Source organism: Cottoperca gobio, chromosome 21, assembly GCF_900634415.1.
Source record: "Cottoperca gobio chromosome 21, fCotGob3.1, whole genome shotgun sequence".
NCBI lineage: Eukaryota > Metazoa > Chordata > Actinopteri > Perciformes > Bovichtidae > Cottoperca > Cottoperca gobio.
In genome coordinates this window covers 20,758,617-20,777,640 of record NC_041375.1, presented here as the reverse complement: position 1 = coordinate 20,777,640, position 19,024 = coordinate 20,758,617, and the positions used below count along the sequence as shown (strand labels likewise).

At 45.4% G+C, this 19,024-nt stretch overlaps 1 protein-coding gene across 4 annotated transcripts in view; it reads right to left on the bottom strand.

The window, feature by feature from the left end:
• Positions 1 to 19,024, bottom strand: part of il1rapl1a (interleukin 1 receptor accessory protein-like 1a) — a 146,645-nt gene that overhangs the window by 7,148 nt on the left and 120,473 nt on the right. For all 4 annotated transcript variants that reach the window (XM_029459414.1, XM_029459415.1, XM_029459416.1 and 1 more), the window contains 3 exons: positions 7,423 to 7,555; positions 3,316 to 3,461; positions 407 to 553 (listed from right to left, as the gene is read on the bottom strand). In XM_029459414.1, the coding sequence (XP_029315274.1) occupies positions 407 to 553; positions 3,316 to 3,461; positions 7,423 to 7,555 (426 nt within the window). The remainder of the gene's footprint in view (positions 1 to 406; positions 554 to 3,315; positions 3,462 to 7,422; positions 7,556 to 19,024) is intronic.

The following is a 19,024-nucleotide window of genomic DNA, read 5'->3' as shown; positions in this document are numbered from 1 at the left end:
GAGAGAGAGAGAGAGAGAGAGAGAGAGACAGAGAGAGAGAGAGAGAGAGACAGAGAGAGAGAGAGAGAGAGAGGGAAAGAGAGAGGGGAAATGGGATGCTGTCTCTGAGATAGGAGAAGACATTTGTATATACCAGGGAGTCTGTTATGGATAGAGGCTCTGACAGAACACACACACACACACACACACACACACACACACACACACACACACACACACACACACACACACACACACACACATTAAATCTTATGCACATGGGTAAACAAACAGAACATAATTCACATCTATGAAAACAAACCCAAACAGGCACGCACACATTTCGGATAAGAAAAGTGATAACAAGTTGGAGGTCTTCACACGGAAACAAGAGTATTTGCGTGTGATGCTTTGTGCTTTCTGTTACCTCCATCCACATCCTCGCTGCCAAACTGCCTCCGATAGAAAAGCATCAGCTCGATCTTGTAGCATTTGTAGAGGGAGATGAGGAAGATGAGGAGCAGCAGGATCGCTCCCAGCCCTCCTGCCAGCTCCACCGTGTACATGAGCTCTGCTGAAGGACACACAAACCAGAGAATACTGCTGAGACCGCCACGGTACGGTGCGGTGAATACAGCTTTGTCTTATGAATACACAAAAACAGGCTGTTGAATTATATCCGCAGCAGATTTGATTCGTATTCTTCATTTCCCTGTTAAAGACCACAACAGGAGGCCCTTATAGGACACATTACATTTGACTAAAGGCCGGACAATCATCATCATTTTCAGAGCGAAGCAGCATCATTCTTCAAGGGGAACAGACACAAGGCAAATGATGACTTTGGGAAAAATGAGAGGGCACAGTGCAGGGAGACACATGGGGGGGGGGGGGGGGAGAGAGAAAAGGATGGTGAGAAATTGGGTTCATTTCTTTGGAGCAGCAGCAGCGACACAGCTCTGCACTTTGGCTGTCAGCCATAGTGGGACTTGGGACAATTCTGGACATGGATGGAGGCATTTTTAAAAGACGATGCTACAGTCTACACACATCTCCCTATCTTTCTCCCCCCCGCCCTCTTTTCTCTCCCTTTGTCTCTGCATTCATTTATCTTCTCTATTATCTCCTCTCCATCTCCTTAGAGACGTAGTTTGAGGAAAGATGAGTTATGTTGTTTATGAAAGCAGCATTTACCTGGTTGGCTCAGCCAGAACAGGTTCACCTTATATCTCTGTCACTACGCACCGGAGCCCTGCACCGCTGCCATGGCAACCGCAATGCAGCCTCTGCATTATCACAGATTATATACACTGCAAATGTACAGAGGCCTACCTTTATATTTCTCTCTGTGACATGAGATATTCTCATATACGCCATTATATTTCACTATCTGTAAACGTCGGTAAAACGTGTGAGGCTGCGTTGGAAAGAAGTGAAGTCGTCTCACCACATGGCTACATTTGTTTTGCACTCGACAGTTTAAGACTGAATGTTTATTTTCTATCCCAAACATAATTTAAGGCAGAACTTTAGACTATATAATACGTCTCTAAGCTCAGTACGGTCAATGTGAAGCTACAGCCAGCAGTTTAGCTTAGTTAGCTTAGCATTAAGACTTGAAACAGCTGTCCAAGGGCATCAAATCTGCACAGCAATTTTAAAGCTTACACCTTTAAAAATGTAAAAATTACACAATGTGAGGTTATATGCTAGACTATTTCTTGACTTCCTGGCTGTCACCGTGTCCAGTCTTTATGCTAAGCTAAGCTAACCGGCCGCTGGTGTCATTTTCACCGTACAGACATGAGAGTGGTATCGATCTTCTCATCTAACTCTCGACAAGAAAGCAAATAAGGGTATTCCCCAAAAGTCAATCAAGTCCTTTAATGTGTAAAGACAGATTATCGACATCATCCTTTATGTTTTTAATAACTAACAGCCTAATCTAGCTCAGAAAGACAGCAGTGTTCATTTATCCCTGTAAAAAAACTATTTATTTTGCCTTTAATGCTTTTTAACTAACACCATCCTTACTCTCTAACTTGCTCATGTTTCACTGACCACTATGTCCCTCCTGCCTTCTCTCTTTTCATTTCTCTCCTTCTTCTGAGATGGAAAGAAAATTCAGCCTGCAGAGACAAACCTGCTGCAGGGCTTATGAGTGATGCATTCTGGGAGGGGAAACATGAAATAAACATCAGAATAATGTGTGAGACAGAGAGAAAGCTTGACGTTAAGTCTTTCTTAGCTCTCTCGTTGGAAATGACGCTTTGAAAGAAAGTTAAATGAAGCTGTCTGGAGTCTACAAAGACACTCAAAAGGAATTGGGCCATCTACAAAAGACGGTCACAGAGACAAAGATTAAAGCGGGGGAAACAGACGAAGATAAATACTTAAAATGTAATTGTATGCTGAACTTATTGGCCTGTTGGGAAAAGCTGAGGACCAATTTGCTGTTTAAACAGCCATCAAATTACCTCTCTTTGGAGGGTGACAACCAGTGCATGAAAAGAGCTTCAGACAAGTCATTCTAGAGAGCCAGGATAACTACGCAGCTGCTGGAGCACATGTAGGAAGGAACGGCACAACAGAATTGAGCTCAAGCACAGGTTGTTAACACACGCGTGGAAAGAAAAATAAATAAGAAATGGACCAGAAAGGACAAACAAAAGGATGCTGTTTGAAGAGTGCATTGAGAAATATACTGTAATGTCTTCACTGGACAAAAAAACCACAAGATGTTTAGAGTCACACCTTGGACTTTGAGGAACTGGAATGGACATCACTATTTTCTGACATTTTAAATAATCGTTAATTGCAGCCATACTGATGAGAGCCACGAGACTCAATCCAAACAGCAAAGTTGATCAACAATGATCTTAATTAAGGACACTAATTATACGATTACACATGGTCATTATTACTTTAAAATGTTATTAGAGCAGCTTTATCCTCATTGGAGCAGCAACTGCTTTGTAGCCAACTTTTCACAACACACAGAACTTTATTTTGAAATCTAAAGGGGATCGTAGAGTTCCCAAAGATACCAAATATGTCAGGTTGACGTTTGGGGAAGTGTGTAAAAATAATGATGTATAAGACATATTTCCTTTTGATGAAATGGTGCAGCCCTGCTTTAGATATTTCATTTATCATAAAGCTTTAATGAGGAGTTGGAACAAGCTGATACAGAATATGTATGATCGTGTCAGACAGTGAGGAATAAGATCAATTTCTCAACCTTAAAGCCTCTCACGAGGAAATGAAATGCAACATTAGATGTTGAGAGGTTAACACTCCTCAAGGTTGCAGCGGGAAACGTCAAAGAGCCCTTACCCCGTCTGAAGAGCTGGATGGTAGATTGGCGACGTCCGTTACCATTTTCCACGTAACAGGAATAATTTCCCAGGTCCTCCTCCTCCAAGGAGTCGATAGTCAAGGATATCGCTACTTCCTGCTCACCGAGATGCTCCTTGACAACCCTGCAAGACAAACAAAAGAAGTCGAAGCTTCTCTGCACCACTAGTTTGGGAAGCAGTAGATGACAAGTGGCTTTCCCTGTTGGATCCTAAGTTCCTCTCACCTGTGCTAATGTACAGGAACGTACAATCAGTACAATGTGATGGCAGCTTGTGTGTGATGGGGCTTCAAGAGTGCAGCAACCATACAACATGTTATGTGATGTTTCCAGACGGAGAAGCCGTAAAATGCCTTTGAGCAGCGTGTTCCTGTTTCTCCACGAAACCCCCTTTGTGTTACTGTAAGTACTCGTGGTACGTTCATTTCTTTTCTCCAGACTCAAAACATATGAGAAATAAAAATCAATAAGGGCTCTTCCACGGAGGGTGCGCGGGGGGGGGGGGGGGGGGGGGGGGCGAAATCAAATAATGGCGATCAGAAGAAAATCTTTTTATAGAGGCTGCCATGGTAACGGAGAGAAGGAAGAGAAAGTAATATTCCATAAAGTAAATGAGTGTCCCCCGCTGGGCTGGTTGAGCCTGATGGAGGAGAGAAGTGGGAGATAATGCTTCCTCGTACCTTAGACACACTACTTAACCCACTTCTGCAGCACCCTCAGCACAAATGGCACTTTGGAGGAAACAAATGAGAAAGAGATCTCCTCTGTTTGTATGTGTGCGAGTGTGTGCAGGTATCATCCACTGTATGTTAATAACGGCTGTGTCGAGAAGAAGGAGTGGGATGAGAAAAGTGTGTGTTGGAGTGTGTAGGGGTATAATGACTCTCAAGCTTCTCTCGCCTTCAAGCTGATAAACCGCACATACGGACAAGCTTGTTGGGAAGATTTGGCATCAGTAATTGAAAGTGTATCGTGGGCTTTGCGTAGAGAGGCTGAGGCAGTGCTGATGATATTTGTAGTTTCAGCTGATTTTGTTGTGCAAAGGGGTCGGGGGGGGGGAAGTAGGCAAGGGAATAATTCATGTCTCTCTAGGGAATGGTGGGCACTTTGAAGCCTCCAGTTTCACATTATCACACTATATGAGGCAACACAGCTTGCTGCCATAAAACCTGATGGATAATGACCACGGCTGTTCAACATGAGCCCTCAGAAGGAGGAGATGAGGGCCTAAAGTTAGAGTAGGCGGATAACAAGGTCCAGGTGAAGCACAGAGACACATATGGGAGCTGAATGCCAGCTCGTAATACACACATAGCTGGGCTGAAAAGTGTGAAGCTGCAAGATGCTCCTCCATCGTCTGCAGAATTCCATGTAATTCTTTGTAAAACTCTTATATTTTCTCTTATATCTTATTGGATACGGAGTTAGCCGAATGAGTAAATCGCTGCGGGCACTTTTTCTTTTCTCTCCCTTCCATTTGCAACTTAGTCATTAGTTTTATACATTGAACTGAGCGTACACCTGCAAAACACCAACGGAATTGGGTCAATAACATATTGATCATCTTTTTTTATTTCGCTGAGCCAGATTTGTTTAGCTAATTTATTAATCTCTGCATGCTCTGCTAATGTCCAGTCATCCGTGCTATGATAACAACAATAGCCCTGTCCCGGTGGCGCAAATGAGAATTTATGGGCTGGGGATATCATAGCAATGAACTCCTCTGAATCAATACGCTCAGGGTTGGGTAAATAAAAATGCACGCGCAAACTCAGCCCGAGGTATGGGTGTTCGTCTCTTAGCTCAAGTTTGGCTGATGATGCATTAGTAATAAAGATAAAAGTGCGTGGGCGGCAGCCTGAAGAAGAGAGGTAACCCTTAGAAACATGCCCACTGTATCATGTAACAAGGAGAAAGCTTGGCTGCAGGGTAAGCACACATTTGTTCATGTTTAGTCCCTCTTATCCTTCCTCTGCATTGCGCCCCGTCTTCGCCTGGTCCAATATGCATGGCTGGCTGTGTGGGAATAAAAAAATAAATAAGGCACTGGCTGGATGTGAAGAAGCTTAGGGTGGCAGCATTGGCAGCAGAGAGTGGATGATCAAATACATTGTTGATCTGCTGCATGAAATATTGGTATGAATTATTGAAAAGATATCCCCTCAGCCAGTGAGTGGGGGAGTCCTGGTGTCAGGGAGAAAGGGAGGAAGAGAGGACAAGACAGACAGCAGAGCAGTGTCGATGAGATTTCTCCGTTTCATATTCATATCAGTGCACAAGCAAAATCACTATCAGAGATATGTCTTCTTTACTTTCCTTCCCAAGTGACTTCTACCATATTTCTTACTCTTTCCACTTCTTCTCTAGCTGCTACCTCTCTTTTTTTTCTCCCTCTCTCTATCTCCCTCTCTTCCCCTCCTACTCAGCTCCCTGTGGCCCATCTGCATGCCGCTATAGGTGGGTGCAGCGAGGAAGATAGCGACAGTGGCGGCGGTGTGAAAAATGGCGGTTGTTAACCATCTGACAGGGCTGTCTCCCCAGAGCTGCAGCCTCTCCAAACAGCCATAATGGGAAACATGCACATGGACCGGTGGAATGGACTGTGTTACACCACTAGGAAGGAGAAACATGGAAATGGGCTTGTTTTAAAAGTCTTAGAGCTCGGAAAGTGAGTCTCGTCGGGCGAGTTTCACAATGTTACATTGAAAGGAGAGAGGGCAACATTTAGCACATTCATCCTTGGTGCTAAATGTGAGAAAACACAACATGTACGTGGACAGAAAGCAGGTGAAAGTGTGGTTTCACAATGTGGTGGGGAGTACAAACAAGAAAATAAACAATGTACAACTAAATTGACATGATTACTTCCCAGATGTACAGCCAAAACTCTACATTTCCTAAAATAACCTGCAGTACTTGGAGACAAACAACATCTAAATTGATTAGAGAATCTACAGCTGCATTTCCTTTATGACCGTTTTAGGTTTTTTAGGCAAATATGTGTGTGTTTTTGTTTACCAATACAATATCACTATTGAATGCACAACATATTTTATCTTCTGAAAGCTGAGAGGGAGCAAGAGAAGCACAACATCAGCCTTCACAGATAAGTGTTCATGAAAGCCAAGAACGTAAAGGACGGTACTGTACTTTACATAACAACTGTATCAGCTGCCAGTCTCACATCGTTTCAGAATGAAAATATTTAGCAGAGACTTGAAACTCTCTTGCGTTAAATAATCCATCTTGACATAGAATTCACCACCTGCAATTCATTTTCATATTTTTGTCAGAATTGGTAATGCAGCTGCACACAAGGACTAGTCGCTTTGTTGTAGCTCCAACGTCCCTGACTTGAGTCGGCTGCAGAATAACAAACTCTTAAATGCAAGAAACAAGAAAACATCACAGTTTTCTCTTCTCAATGTACAGGTTTGCTGTTTTTTTTGTTGTTGCATCGAGGCATGGGACAAATAATCAATATGAAACTGTCGTACGATACACTTGTAGCAATATTGAAGTACGTTGCGATGACACAGTCCTCGTCTTGTGTCTCAAAAATGTGTGGAGACAAAAACACTTAACGCCGTTAATAAAAAGTATTCCCCCTGTAATAGGATTTTACATTTTACATTTCAGGGGTGTGTGTTCCCTCTTCACTCACACACACATTGTGATATACTGTGTATTAGATGACGTGCTATGTGTGATGCAGTTCTATTGTTACTTGTGCACAATGTAGTATATTATGAGCTCTATATACATGAGCTGTTTCCACCTGCTTGCTGGTGCATTTCCACAATAACATCAAAAACAATTAGGAATCATTATTTAAAACAAGCTTTAAGTACCTGCATGATGTTCATAAAATAGCCAAATAAATGTAAACCAGCAGCTGCTGAAAGGAAAATCATAAATCTCTGGAAAATGGTTGGTTTAGTCTTTAGTGTATGCAATTTGGAGTTAATGGGCTAAAACATGCAAAACCATTGGTATCTTCTTTTAATATTTCCCAGTAAATGCATCTACATCTGATATTAATTCCTCATTAGCGCCATGAAACCAATTCCACCGGTGTTTCTTACTTGATGTCGGTTTCCTGGATCCTCTCTTCGTCCAAGTCCTCTATAAACTTCTCTCCCTTCATCCAATAGATGAGCGGGCTGACGTCACCGCTGTAGCCGAAAAACGCCCGGCAAGTCAGGTTCAAAGCGCTTCCTGCAAACACAGAAGACGACATGCGTTCACGCTTGATGGACCTGCCGGCTTGTTCAAAGCTGCGCGTTTCATGTGCACGGACCAAACTAAGATTGTACCACATCATATCTGCACCATCAAAGTCGGTGACATCAACAGAAACATTTTGCGGGTGACATGTGCGTCGTACAAAGAAAATCTCAGTAAATGTTTTCGCTCATGCCAATAGCACACACATTACAGTACAGTATACTGATCTGAGAGTAAACAGTCATGAACACACGAGGGCACTCGAGAGCTTCCTTAACCCCCTCCTCCCCCGCCCCCTCGAGACTGTGTGTCCATCAGAGAAGTGAGAGGAGGCTGAGAATCACATTATTTTTTTATATAGAGCTGCTTCTAGGTATGAAGAAAGGTCAGGAGTCAACCGCTGCAGTTTGCTGATAGTTGATATGTGGAAGAAGAAGTGATCGTCACCGAGGAGCCAACAGAGTCTTTGTTCCCGTAAATTGATGGATTATCTGTTTGGTTCAACGGAGAGAGGCAAGAAAGAGAGAAAAGAGTGATTCTCATTCTATCTGGTGCTAATGTTACGCTATTTGAGAAAGAGTGGACATTCAAAATAATTGATGAGCTAGAGGTAAAAAGTACATGAACGTGATGTTACATGTAGCACTGGTGTGAACTGATTACAGTTGGCATAAAGAGGCCCATCCTCCCTTCCCCCCTCCCACTTAGGCACGACCTCCCGTATGCATGAACTACGCATGTATTACGCTGATGAACATAAAGACTGTTGGCATATACTAGCACACGTTTACTTTGCATTCCTCTGAAGTGGCATTCTCAAAAGGCCTGGGGTGCAACAATCACATGCTGCTGCCTCTCAGGGAACCGCACAGCAACTTGTAAACAACACACAGATGAGGGAGGCTCATCATGCAGCATGTACTGTCAACTGTACGGCGGAGGATGCTCTCCTCTAACGCTGTGTCTGGTTCCGAGGCATGGGATGGGACGGGAGGGGGGGACGGGGTGAAAGAGATGCTTTTCACTGTTTCACAGCAGGATTTATGAGCAGTAAGGTAAACTGTACTGGTATGGGGCATGTATTCATTAATCCTTCTTAGCATGTGACAGCACCATGGACAGCTCCCCATAGTCTATGTTTGAGTCAAATCCTCACTGATACAGTCCATGCAACATGCTAAAGTATTCATTGCAAGACTTTGAGGATGATCTTTGGGCCCCTTCTACTCCACTAACAACTTTGCACCTTTTTCTCTCAGATGCTTTCGCCATGGCCAGCAGAACATGTGTCTTCACAGCAAAACTGGCACGCTTCCTTTTGAAAGACTGTCTGTGTTTGAACTAAGGGCATGTATCCTCTGTGCTCGTCCTGCCCACAACTCAAACAACACAGCTTCAAAAGATTTCAGTAGGTCACTCTAAGCACAAGGAAAGTTTTAAAGGCATGCAGGGGAGGAGGGTGGGAGCACACCCAGGAATGAACCGATGGTACTGTCTGTGAGGAGCAGTGGCTGACATTTCCAAAGTTCAACAGCCACTCTCAGCTTGGTATTTGTGCACAGCCGCGCGCTCTACAAAGGCTATACGCTGTACCTACAAAATAGGAACCTCACACACACACACACACACACACACACACACACACACACACACACACACACACACACACACACACACACACACACACACACACACACACACACACACACACGCAGGTTTAGGTGCAGCAGTACCCAACTGTGAAGTCACACTTAATTATTTGTTAAAATAAGCACATTGTGCAGAGTACACATTGTCCAGTTGTGTCTCTATATGTGAGACTGATTGAGCATTCGCCTTTTTCTCTGTTTATAAATCTCCCCATGCTGTTAGTTTATCCCACAGATCAATTGCAAACTAGGAATCTCATGCTGCCGGCAGCTGCTGCCTGGAGAGGAAGTCTCTACTGAGCTCCCTGGGAATCACAGGAAATTGTTGAAGGCCTCATGCTGTCTTATTCTAATCCAAGTGCAGCACTCCCCAAACTCCCTCACAGACACTTTTGTTACTTCTTCCATCACTACAAACACCAGTGGACAGTTTCACACCTTCAACATCATCATGGCTATTCATTCCCAGTGTGTATGCACCAAAATGTTTTTGTTGGCACTCACAGATAAATAAATGCTTTTGTTATTTAATGTAGCAAAAACAAACAAGCGTGTTTCAGCTACACGCCATTATCAGCGTAATGACACCAGCAGAAATGGCATTTTAGAAACACAGGTGAGGTATACCGTCTGCTCTACTGACTACCGTGCACCTGATCAATTATTTTAGATCTGGAGCTGTGCGCACTATGTTAAAGATTTATAAGTACTGTTTTTTATTTGGCAAAGCAACACCACGAGCTGCATTACCATCACCAAGATGTCATGGATTTATAGGTGTTCAAATATCCATTTCTCTGAGCATTGTAAGGACTTTGGCTTATTCTTGAGAAGAATGAATGAAGACTGAAGAGGAATAGATTTCAATCGCAACATACTGTAGACAAGAAGTCCTTAAAATGAGGAAGTTAGTGTAATATGATTGAAAGCTCCAGAGAAACTACTAACAGATCTTGTGTTGAGATTGTTTTGGCAAACTGAATGTTTCCAAGGTCAATTTAGTTCCTTTCGACTATTCACATAACAAAGACCGTGTAAGTCATTCAAGATGTTCTGTTCCGTCTTTTATAGTGACGGCCGATAGCGGAAGTTTTATTTTTTTTGTTGGCTGTGGGGATAAATTGGCAGCAAGACTGACTGCTACAACATTTACAACTCTATTATCCACAGCAGATCCATGGTCACATCACGTCCTCCGCCAACATCAAACATACTTTCACCTTCATCTACAGTGCTTCCTTTTTTATCACTCCAAAAACATTCCATTGTAATAACATGCGACTACAGTTTGAATCGGCGGGCTGAAGAGCGATTGAAAATGTTGCTTGCGATGCTGTTGAAGAAGACGTACAAATACTAGCCCTGACTAATATTTGGCATGGTTCCGTCATTAGCCTCTGAGCCAGTGAAACTACTATGATGTCAAGCCGGTTGAAGTTTGAGCAGATGGTGGGAAGACTATTACCCAGGACTGGAACAATGAGGTGAAGTTAAAGAGGAGGAGCAGCTTTTAAAATATGTTCTCTCCTGCTGTCAAACCCCACAGCAGTGTCGTTATTATTATTATTATTATTATTATTATTATTATTATTATTATTATTATTATGATCTATTATTATTCTGGAGCGGTTTGTAACTCTTGGTAACTCACAAGAATGGTTTCCGTGTTGACTTTAACTGATCTTGAGGGTGAATTATTACCCAGACGTTATTGTTTCTAAATGGGTGAGGTGGTAACGAGCACAGACAGACCCCAGACCAGGCAGGCTGTAATCAGTCCTAATGATGCGAGAGTGTGTGTGTGTGTGTGTGTGTGTGGAGGACCACGACCACCTTGGGCGCCATAACAAAAGAATCACTTGCACGTCTAAAAAAAAAAAACCTGGGTGATTAAAGCGCTTACCGGTTCATTTTAAAAGAAGAGTACAGTAGGTTTGAGATAAAAGCATCGCGGAGGGAGAGGGAAGCCAGAGAAAGTTAAATTATGACCTTGGGCTTCAGAGAGGCTTTTAGGAGAACAGCATGAAAAAACAAACTGAAGTGTCTGTTCCCACTAAAGATTCACATTAGAGCGAGGCTGGCGTCACGTTGTTAGGATAACCTGTATTGGCAGCTGTAGTCACAGTTACATATTTAACATTTCTGAATATTAATATTGTTTAATTTCCCAGCTACTAAAATAATTGGGACATTGCGAGCTGCTCGGCTAGTTACGCACACACGCACGCACACGCACACACACACACACACACACACACACACACACACACACACACACACACACACATACACACACACACACACACACAATAGGGAGATTTTTTTCTTCTAACACATTTTAAAAAAGGATAAGCACATTATTAGCAATTAAATATTTAAAGTATTACAAACAAAGATGAGTTTTAATGGCTATAATTGAAATGTTATTGTGATATTATCATCATTTACTTATCGTGGTGGAGAGGTTTGTGTGTCCCTATGAACCTGAGAGCTGTGTTGTCTGGAGCCTAGTGCTCCTGGTAGGGTCTCCCAAGGCAAATTGGTCTCAGGTGAGGGGCCAGACTAAGAATGGTTCAAAAACGACTTCATGAAAGAAAGGGAAAGGAAAGGAGAGACCCTGCCCGGAGGAAGCCCGGCTCCCCCGTCTGGAGCCAGGCCCAGAGGGAGGGCCCGACAGCGAGCGCCTGGTGGCCGGGTTTGCCACGGAGCCCGGTCGGGCACTGCCCGAAGAAGCTACGTGGTGCCTCCCATCCATCCATCCTGTGGGCCCACCACTCATGGGAAAAACCGCTGGGGTCGGGTGCGCTGTCACACGGGTGGCAGTGATGGTGAGGGACCTTGACGGACCAGACCCGGGCAGCAGAGGCTGGCTCTGGGGACGTGGAACGTCACCTCTCTGTGGGGGAAGGAGCCGGAACTAGTGTGGGAGGTGGATCGCTACCAGTTGGATCTGGTGGGGCATACCTCCACGCACAGTCTTGGCTCTGGAACCGTACTTCTGGATAGGGGTTGGACTCTATTCTTCTCCGGAGTTGCCCAAGGTGTGAGGCGTCGGGCCGGGGTGGGGATACTCACTAGCCCCCGGCTGAGCGCCGCTACGTTGGAGTTTATCCCGGTGGACGAGAGGGTCGCCTCCCTACGCCTTCGGGTTATGGGGGGGAAAACTCTGACTGTTGTTTGTGCCTATGCCCCAAACCGCAGTTCTGAGTATTCGGCCTTCTTGGAGACCCTGAATGGAGCCTTGCAGGGGGCTCCAGTAGGGGACTCCGTAGTCTTGCTGGGAGACTTCAACGCACACGTGGGAAACGATGGAGACACCTGGCGAGGCGTGATTGGAAGGAAGGGCCTCCCTGATCTAAACCCGAACGGTCGTTTGTTGTTGGACTTCTGTGCTAGTCATGGAATGGCCATAACAAACACCATGTTCGAACATAAGGATGCTCATAAGTGCACGTGGTACCAGAGCACCCTAGGCCAAAGGTCAATGATCAATTTCGTAATCGTATCATCTGATCTGAGGCCGCATGTTTTGGACACTCGGGTGAAGAGAGGGGCGGAGCTGTCGACTGATCACCATTTGGTGGTGAGTTGGATCAAGGGGTGGGGGAAGACTCTGGACAGACCTGGTAAACCCAAACGGGTAGTGCGGGTGAACTGGGAACGTCTGGAGGAAGCCCCTGTCCTGGGGATCTTTAACTCACACCTCCGGCGGAGCTTTTCAGCCATCCCTGTGGAGGTTGGGGGCATTGAACCTGAGTGGGCGATGTTCAAAACCTCTATTGCTGAAGCTGCGGTGATGAGCTGTGGTCTCAAGGTCTTAGGTGCCTCAAGGGGCGGTAACCCTCGAACACCGTGGTGGACCCCGGTGGTCAGGGAAGCCGTCCGACTGAAGAAGGAGTCCTTCTGGGTTATGTTATCCGGGAGGACTCCGGAAACAGTTGCAGGGTATCGAAGGACTAGAAGGGCGGCAGCTTCTGCCGTGTCAGAGGCAAAGCAGCGGGTGTGGGAGAAGTTCGGAGAAGCTATGGAGAAGGACTTTCGGTCGGCACCAAGGTGCTTCTGGAAAACCATCCGGCACCTCTGGAGGGGGAAGCGAGGAACCATCCAAGCTGTGTACAGCAAGGGTGGGACCCTGCTGACTTCAACTGAGAAGGTTATCGGCCGCTGGAAGGAGCACTTTGAGGAACTCCTGAATCCGACTAACACGCCCTCTATGGTTGAGGCAGAGCTGGAAGCTGATGGGGGATCATCGTCAATTTCCCTGATGGAAGTCACTGAGGTAGTCAAACAACTCCACAGTGGCAAAGCCGCAGGGGTTGATGAGATCCGTCCAGAAATGCTGAAGGCTTTGGGTGTTGAGGGGCTGTCTTGGTTGACACGCCTCGTCAACATTGCGTGGAAGTCTGGGACAGTGCCTAGGGGTTGGCAGACCGGGGTGGTGGTTCCCCTATTTAAAAAGGGGGACCAGAGAGTGTGTGCCAACTACAGGGGTATCACACTTCTCAGCCTCCCTGGTAAAGTCTACTCCAAGGTACTGGAAAGGAGGGTTCGGCCGGTAGTCGAACCTCTGATTGAAGAGGAACAATGCGGATTCCGTCCTGGTTGTGGAACAACAGACCAACTCTTTACTTTTGCAAGGATCCTGGAGGGGGCCTGGGAGTACGCCCATCCGGTCTACATGTGTTTTGTGGATCTGGAGAAGGCGTATGTCCGGGTCCCCCGGGTGATACTGTGGGAGGTGCTGCGGGAGTATGGGGTGAGGGGGTCACTTTTGAGGGCCATCCAATCCCTGTACGCCCAAAGCGAGAGTTGTGTCCGGATACTCGGCAGTAAGTCGGACTCTTTTCCCGTGAATGTTGGCCTCTGCCAGGGCTGCGCTTTATCACCAATCCTGTTCGTGATTTTCATGGATAGGATATCGAGGCGTAGTCGTGGAGGAGAGGGGTTGCAGTTCGGTGACCTGAGGATCTCATCGCTGCTCTTTGCAGATGATGTGGTCCTTATGGCATCATCGGTCTGTGACCTTCAACAGTCACTGGATCGGTTCGCAGCCGAGTGTGCAGCGAGTGTGCAGCGGTTGGGATGAGGATCAGCACCTCCAAATCTGAGGCCATGGCTCTCAGCAGGAAACCGGTGGATTGCCTACTCTGGGTAGGGAATGAGCCATTACCCCAAGTGAAGGAGTTCAAGTACCTCGGGGTCTTGTTCGCGAGTGAGGGGACAATGGAGCGAGAGATTGGCCGGAGAATCGGAGCAGCGGGGGCGGTATTACAGTCACTTTACCGCACCGTTGTAACGAAAAGAGAGCTGAGCCAGAAGGCAAAGCTCTCAATATACCGGTCGATCTTCGTTCCTACCCTCACCTATGGTCATGAAGGCTGGGTCATGACCGAAAGAACGAGATCACGGGTACAAGCGGCCGAAATGGGTTTTCTCAGACGGGTGGCTGGCGTCTCCCTTAGAGATAGGGTGAGAAGTTCAGCCATCCGTGAGAGACTCGGAAACGACATGTCTTTAATACCCTGTTAACAAAACAAGCCTTGGCAAAATAGGATTTCACAGGCTGCCAGCAATATTGTTTTACATTTACATTTGATAGGTAGCTCCTTGGTCGTCTCTCTGCGGATTAATGCGGGACCATTCCTTTTGTAAAAACTGAAAAATTCAAGTCCACCACTGTGTCATTTTTTGAAGTTCAGAAATAAATGTGCCATTCCAAGACTTGGCAAGATGTGGTGTGAAGAAAAATCCCCCGCTGACTGAATGTGTGCCTTGTACAGCACAAGAGCATGATTAAGTGTTTCCATGAGTGTGAGTCTCTTTTTTTGTGTGCAGGTCTTTGTGTGTTGTTTCTGCCTTCACGCATGCGTGGGTGTGGAACAAATCCATGTAATCTGAGTGATTGACATCCTCGACCCCGCGGCTGGGAGTTGGTCACAGTGCCTGATGGAAATTAGATTTTTAGATCCACCCTTTTATTCCTTCCCAGCGTCTCTTAAGAGTTTTACTGACTTCCACACAGACTGATTACAACTCTGGTCCACCATAAGCTACATACTGAATACTTAGTGGAGGACAGCATCATTTAAAAGGATACCTCTTGAACTTAATTAAAACGGGATGTGCAGTCTAGGCGAAGATTAGATTGCCAAAGTCCCATCCCCATTGTAATCTCGCCTCTGCATCGCCGGCCTCCACAACAGCATTTTCTCATCGAAGGTTTCTTTCATTGGTCTGTCTGAAAAGCTGAAATTGGAGTTCCCATATTCTAAGATAAATGAGTGTGTAATGCTAGCGTGACATCGCCAGACGAAATCGCAAATGCAGAACCTCTTAGTACATTATCAACGAGTTATTTGACAAATAAAACATGAGCTTGCAAATTTGTGTGGAAATTAGTGGGAAAACAGCTAGCCTGGCTCTGTCCAAGGGTAAAACCGACCAGTACCAGCACCTCTGAAGTCCACTGATTCACACCATATGTCTTGTTTCCATGGGCGCAGTGACGTCCTGCCACCCACAACTTCCCGTAAAACCAAGTACAAGTCAAACAAACATGTCATGACGTGTTCATTTTCTAAACTTTACAGGTGGAGATGTTGTCATCGTAGGACAGAGCGAGGCTATCAAGTTTTATGCCATATAAGGATATAAACAGAAAAGAAACACCATGCGTTTCAAAGGAACCAAAATAGAAGCCCTTTAATAGAAAATACCCAAATACATACATTGGCTATCTTTATTTCGTGGACGGTGTGACAGACAGAGAGCGGGGATTGTATTTAGAGAGACTATAAAATGACGTGTGCTACAGAGGGTCATGAATTTGATTTGCATCAACCCTCGGTGCATGTTTAGCTGATTTCACAGTATTTGGAATAATTAGGCTTCACAGAGCTGGCACACAGATTCAGACGGAGGAATACTTTCCAAGCCAGAGGAGAGGAAAACAATCCTCGCACAGAAAGCACTCTGCAGATGCTGTCCAAATTCAGCACAGATGCACAGCGCACACAGTGAGATTGACAGATACGCAGACAGAATGGGCAGATGAATGACCAGGCAGGCAGAAAAAAGAAACAATAAAACCGTGCGCAAACAAACATGATTATGAACGAACAGACACACACATGCATGTCAATGTCATTTTTGTCTTTTCCGTCTCATCTCTTTCTGAATAGAATCCACTGAATTGTCTTTCGCATGTCACTGCTCGGAGCAGAGTTTGATTATCCGTTTTCTTTTTGTTTGTGACAGCCACCACCATGTTTTATTTGTAGAATAGGCAACAATTTGGAGAATAAGTCACAGTCAGAGCTATTTTGATGTTTCTTACCACACACTGGTCTTCATCACAACCCAATGTTCTCTTAGTGCTCTATTTTCAAGGCAGGGCGAAGTCTGGCACAAGAAGTGTTACCACATGTCGGTGTTGTCTTCACCCTGAGGTGCACTGTGCACATTTGTTAGATGTTCTTGCTCTGTGCAGGTGGAATGAGAGGCACAGTGAGTTGGAGGTTCCATGTAAACCAGGGCTCGAGAACCTATGGCTCTTTTGATGATGCCATATGGCTCGCAGACAATTTTGAGCTCTGTTTCGGGAAGGGCGGGGCTTCGCTCCCGACACAAACACACATGCGCACACACCCACAGTCAGAGACAGAGTGGAGGAAAGGAGAGGAGTGAACGAAAGAAAAAAAATCCACGCACGCACGCCCATCCCCGTCGCACGGACCTCAGACAGCACCCCCCCCCCCCTGGCTTTGGCTTTTATGGCTCTCCCAGTCAAAAAGGTTCCCGACCCCTGATGTAAACCAAGCAAGTTATTGGTATTTTGTGTTAAGAAATGTATCTATTCCCTACATTAAATATCACTCATGTTCATCACACATATCATAGGTGCTTCTTTGATACTACTGTATCGGCTACTATATTTTGACAAATGTGCCACCAGAACAAGGTGCCATTACGTACAATGATAAGTTAGAGATGCTGTGATGAAGTCGTGCACGAGAAACATCAAAACCAAATCATCCCAGTTAAACTCAATCATTTATGACGACCATAAAATGCAGGAGAGGCTGAGTGTGGGGATACATGGAATGTAAAAAGGGAAAATATTATAATCTCCTAATTAACAACCCATCACTTCCCAGGGACTCCCTGTTCCTACCAGTCTTCACTGTGCGGACTCATCCAAAAGCATGAGGTAACGGAGGGAAACAGAGTGCAGACACGTGGCGAGATGTAAAAAAACAACGTGCTTTTGAATTTTATTTTGTCCAATAAAGATTTTCCGCAAAAGGGTTCACTACTTCTATAAAATGTGTTCTGAGTGTACAGTATGTGTACTGGAAACTCGCTTGTGCAATTAGATTTCTAAGTCAGGACGATTGGCTTGCAAGCGTTAGCAAAGCCATCAGATTATACTGGCAGTAACATAGAGGGAGAGCAAGAGAGAGAGAGGGAGAGAGAAGAGAGAGAGTGGAGAGAGGGAGAAGGAGAGAGAGAGAGAGAGGAGATAGAGAAGAAGGAGAGAGGAGAGTAGAGAGAGAGATAGATGAGAGAGAGAGAGAGATAGAGAACGATAGAGACAGAGAGAGAGAAGGAGAGAGAGAGAGAGAGATATGTAGGAGAGTAGGGAGAGAGGAATAGAGAGAGACGCGCGCGCGCTCATCTACTCTCTCTCTCTCTGTCGCGTCTCTGAGGCTCTCCGCATATATCGCGCGAGACTCGCTGATCGCAGCTGATCTCTCTCTCTCCGCTCTCGCGCGCCTCTGCTCCCTCTCTCGAGCTTCTCTCTCTATTCTCTCCGGGTCTCTCGATTTCTCTCTCTCTCTCTCTCTCTCTCTCTCTCCTCTCCGCTCCTCTCCTTCTCGCTCTCTCTCTCTCTCTTCTCTCTCTCTCTCTCTCGCTCTCGCTCTCTACTCTCTCTAGCAGAGAGAGAGAGAGTTTTGAGAAGATTTCCTGTGGATATCTCTGCAGGAGAATCTGAAGTCCTGTCAGTCATGATTCTTCCCCCACAAGGTGTGAAACAAGCATGAGAAAGTGAACATAGTTCTGTGTAATCCTTTCTCTGCACTGAGGAGGATAAGAGAGTGAACAAGAAAAGCAATAAATAGACTCAACATTTCGATGTATTTCAAACTATTGTGTTATAGTTGAGATTGTTTTCAAAAGATTACTGCCGTGTGTGTGTGTGTGTGTGTGTGTGTGTGTGTGTGTGTGTGTGTGTGTGTCTGCTCATTGTAACAAAGGGAGGTGCATCCATCTGCGTGGTTAAAAATGCATGGCTCACTCTGGAAAGCGTCAGTGAAGAAAATCCCGAGTGCATGTACATTTTCTGATGCTCTCTTATATAAACTACATGCAGCCTTGAATTCACCCCACAGTCATTCAGTAGCACACTTTCACAGCGTGCACACACTCTAGTCGAGGGCAAGAGACTGAGATGAATTAAGGGGGAGGCACGGAGTGATAAAAACAAATGGAGCGTTGAGAAAAGACGGTGAACGACAGTTAGTTAGCATCAACAGCATCCCCGAGAGATTCCTTGAAATTCTCATTCCTGTCGCTAAAAATATCTGATCCCGCTTCTTCATCCAGACTCATCTCTCAGTACAGGAGGGAGGGAGGGAGGGGGCATCTCCGGAGAACCGGGCAGGTGTGTTTACTGTTTTGTGGTTTTCTCAGGAGTGGGATGTTGAGCTTAGAAAAGTCCAAATCTGTCTGTCAACATTCCTTTTCTTGACGACGCCTGCTGAGTCGGGTAGGAGCAGCTCTGCGTGCTCCGTCAGGGCCCGAAAATACA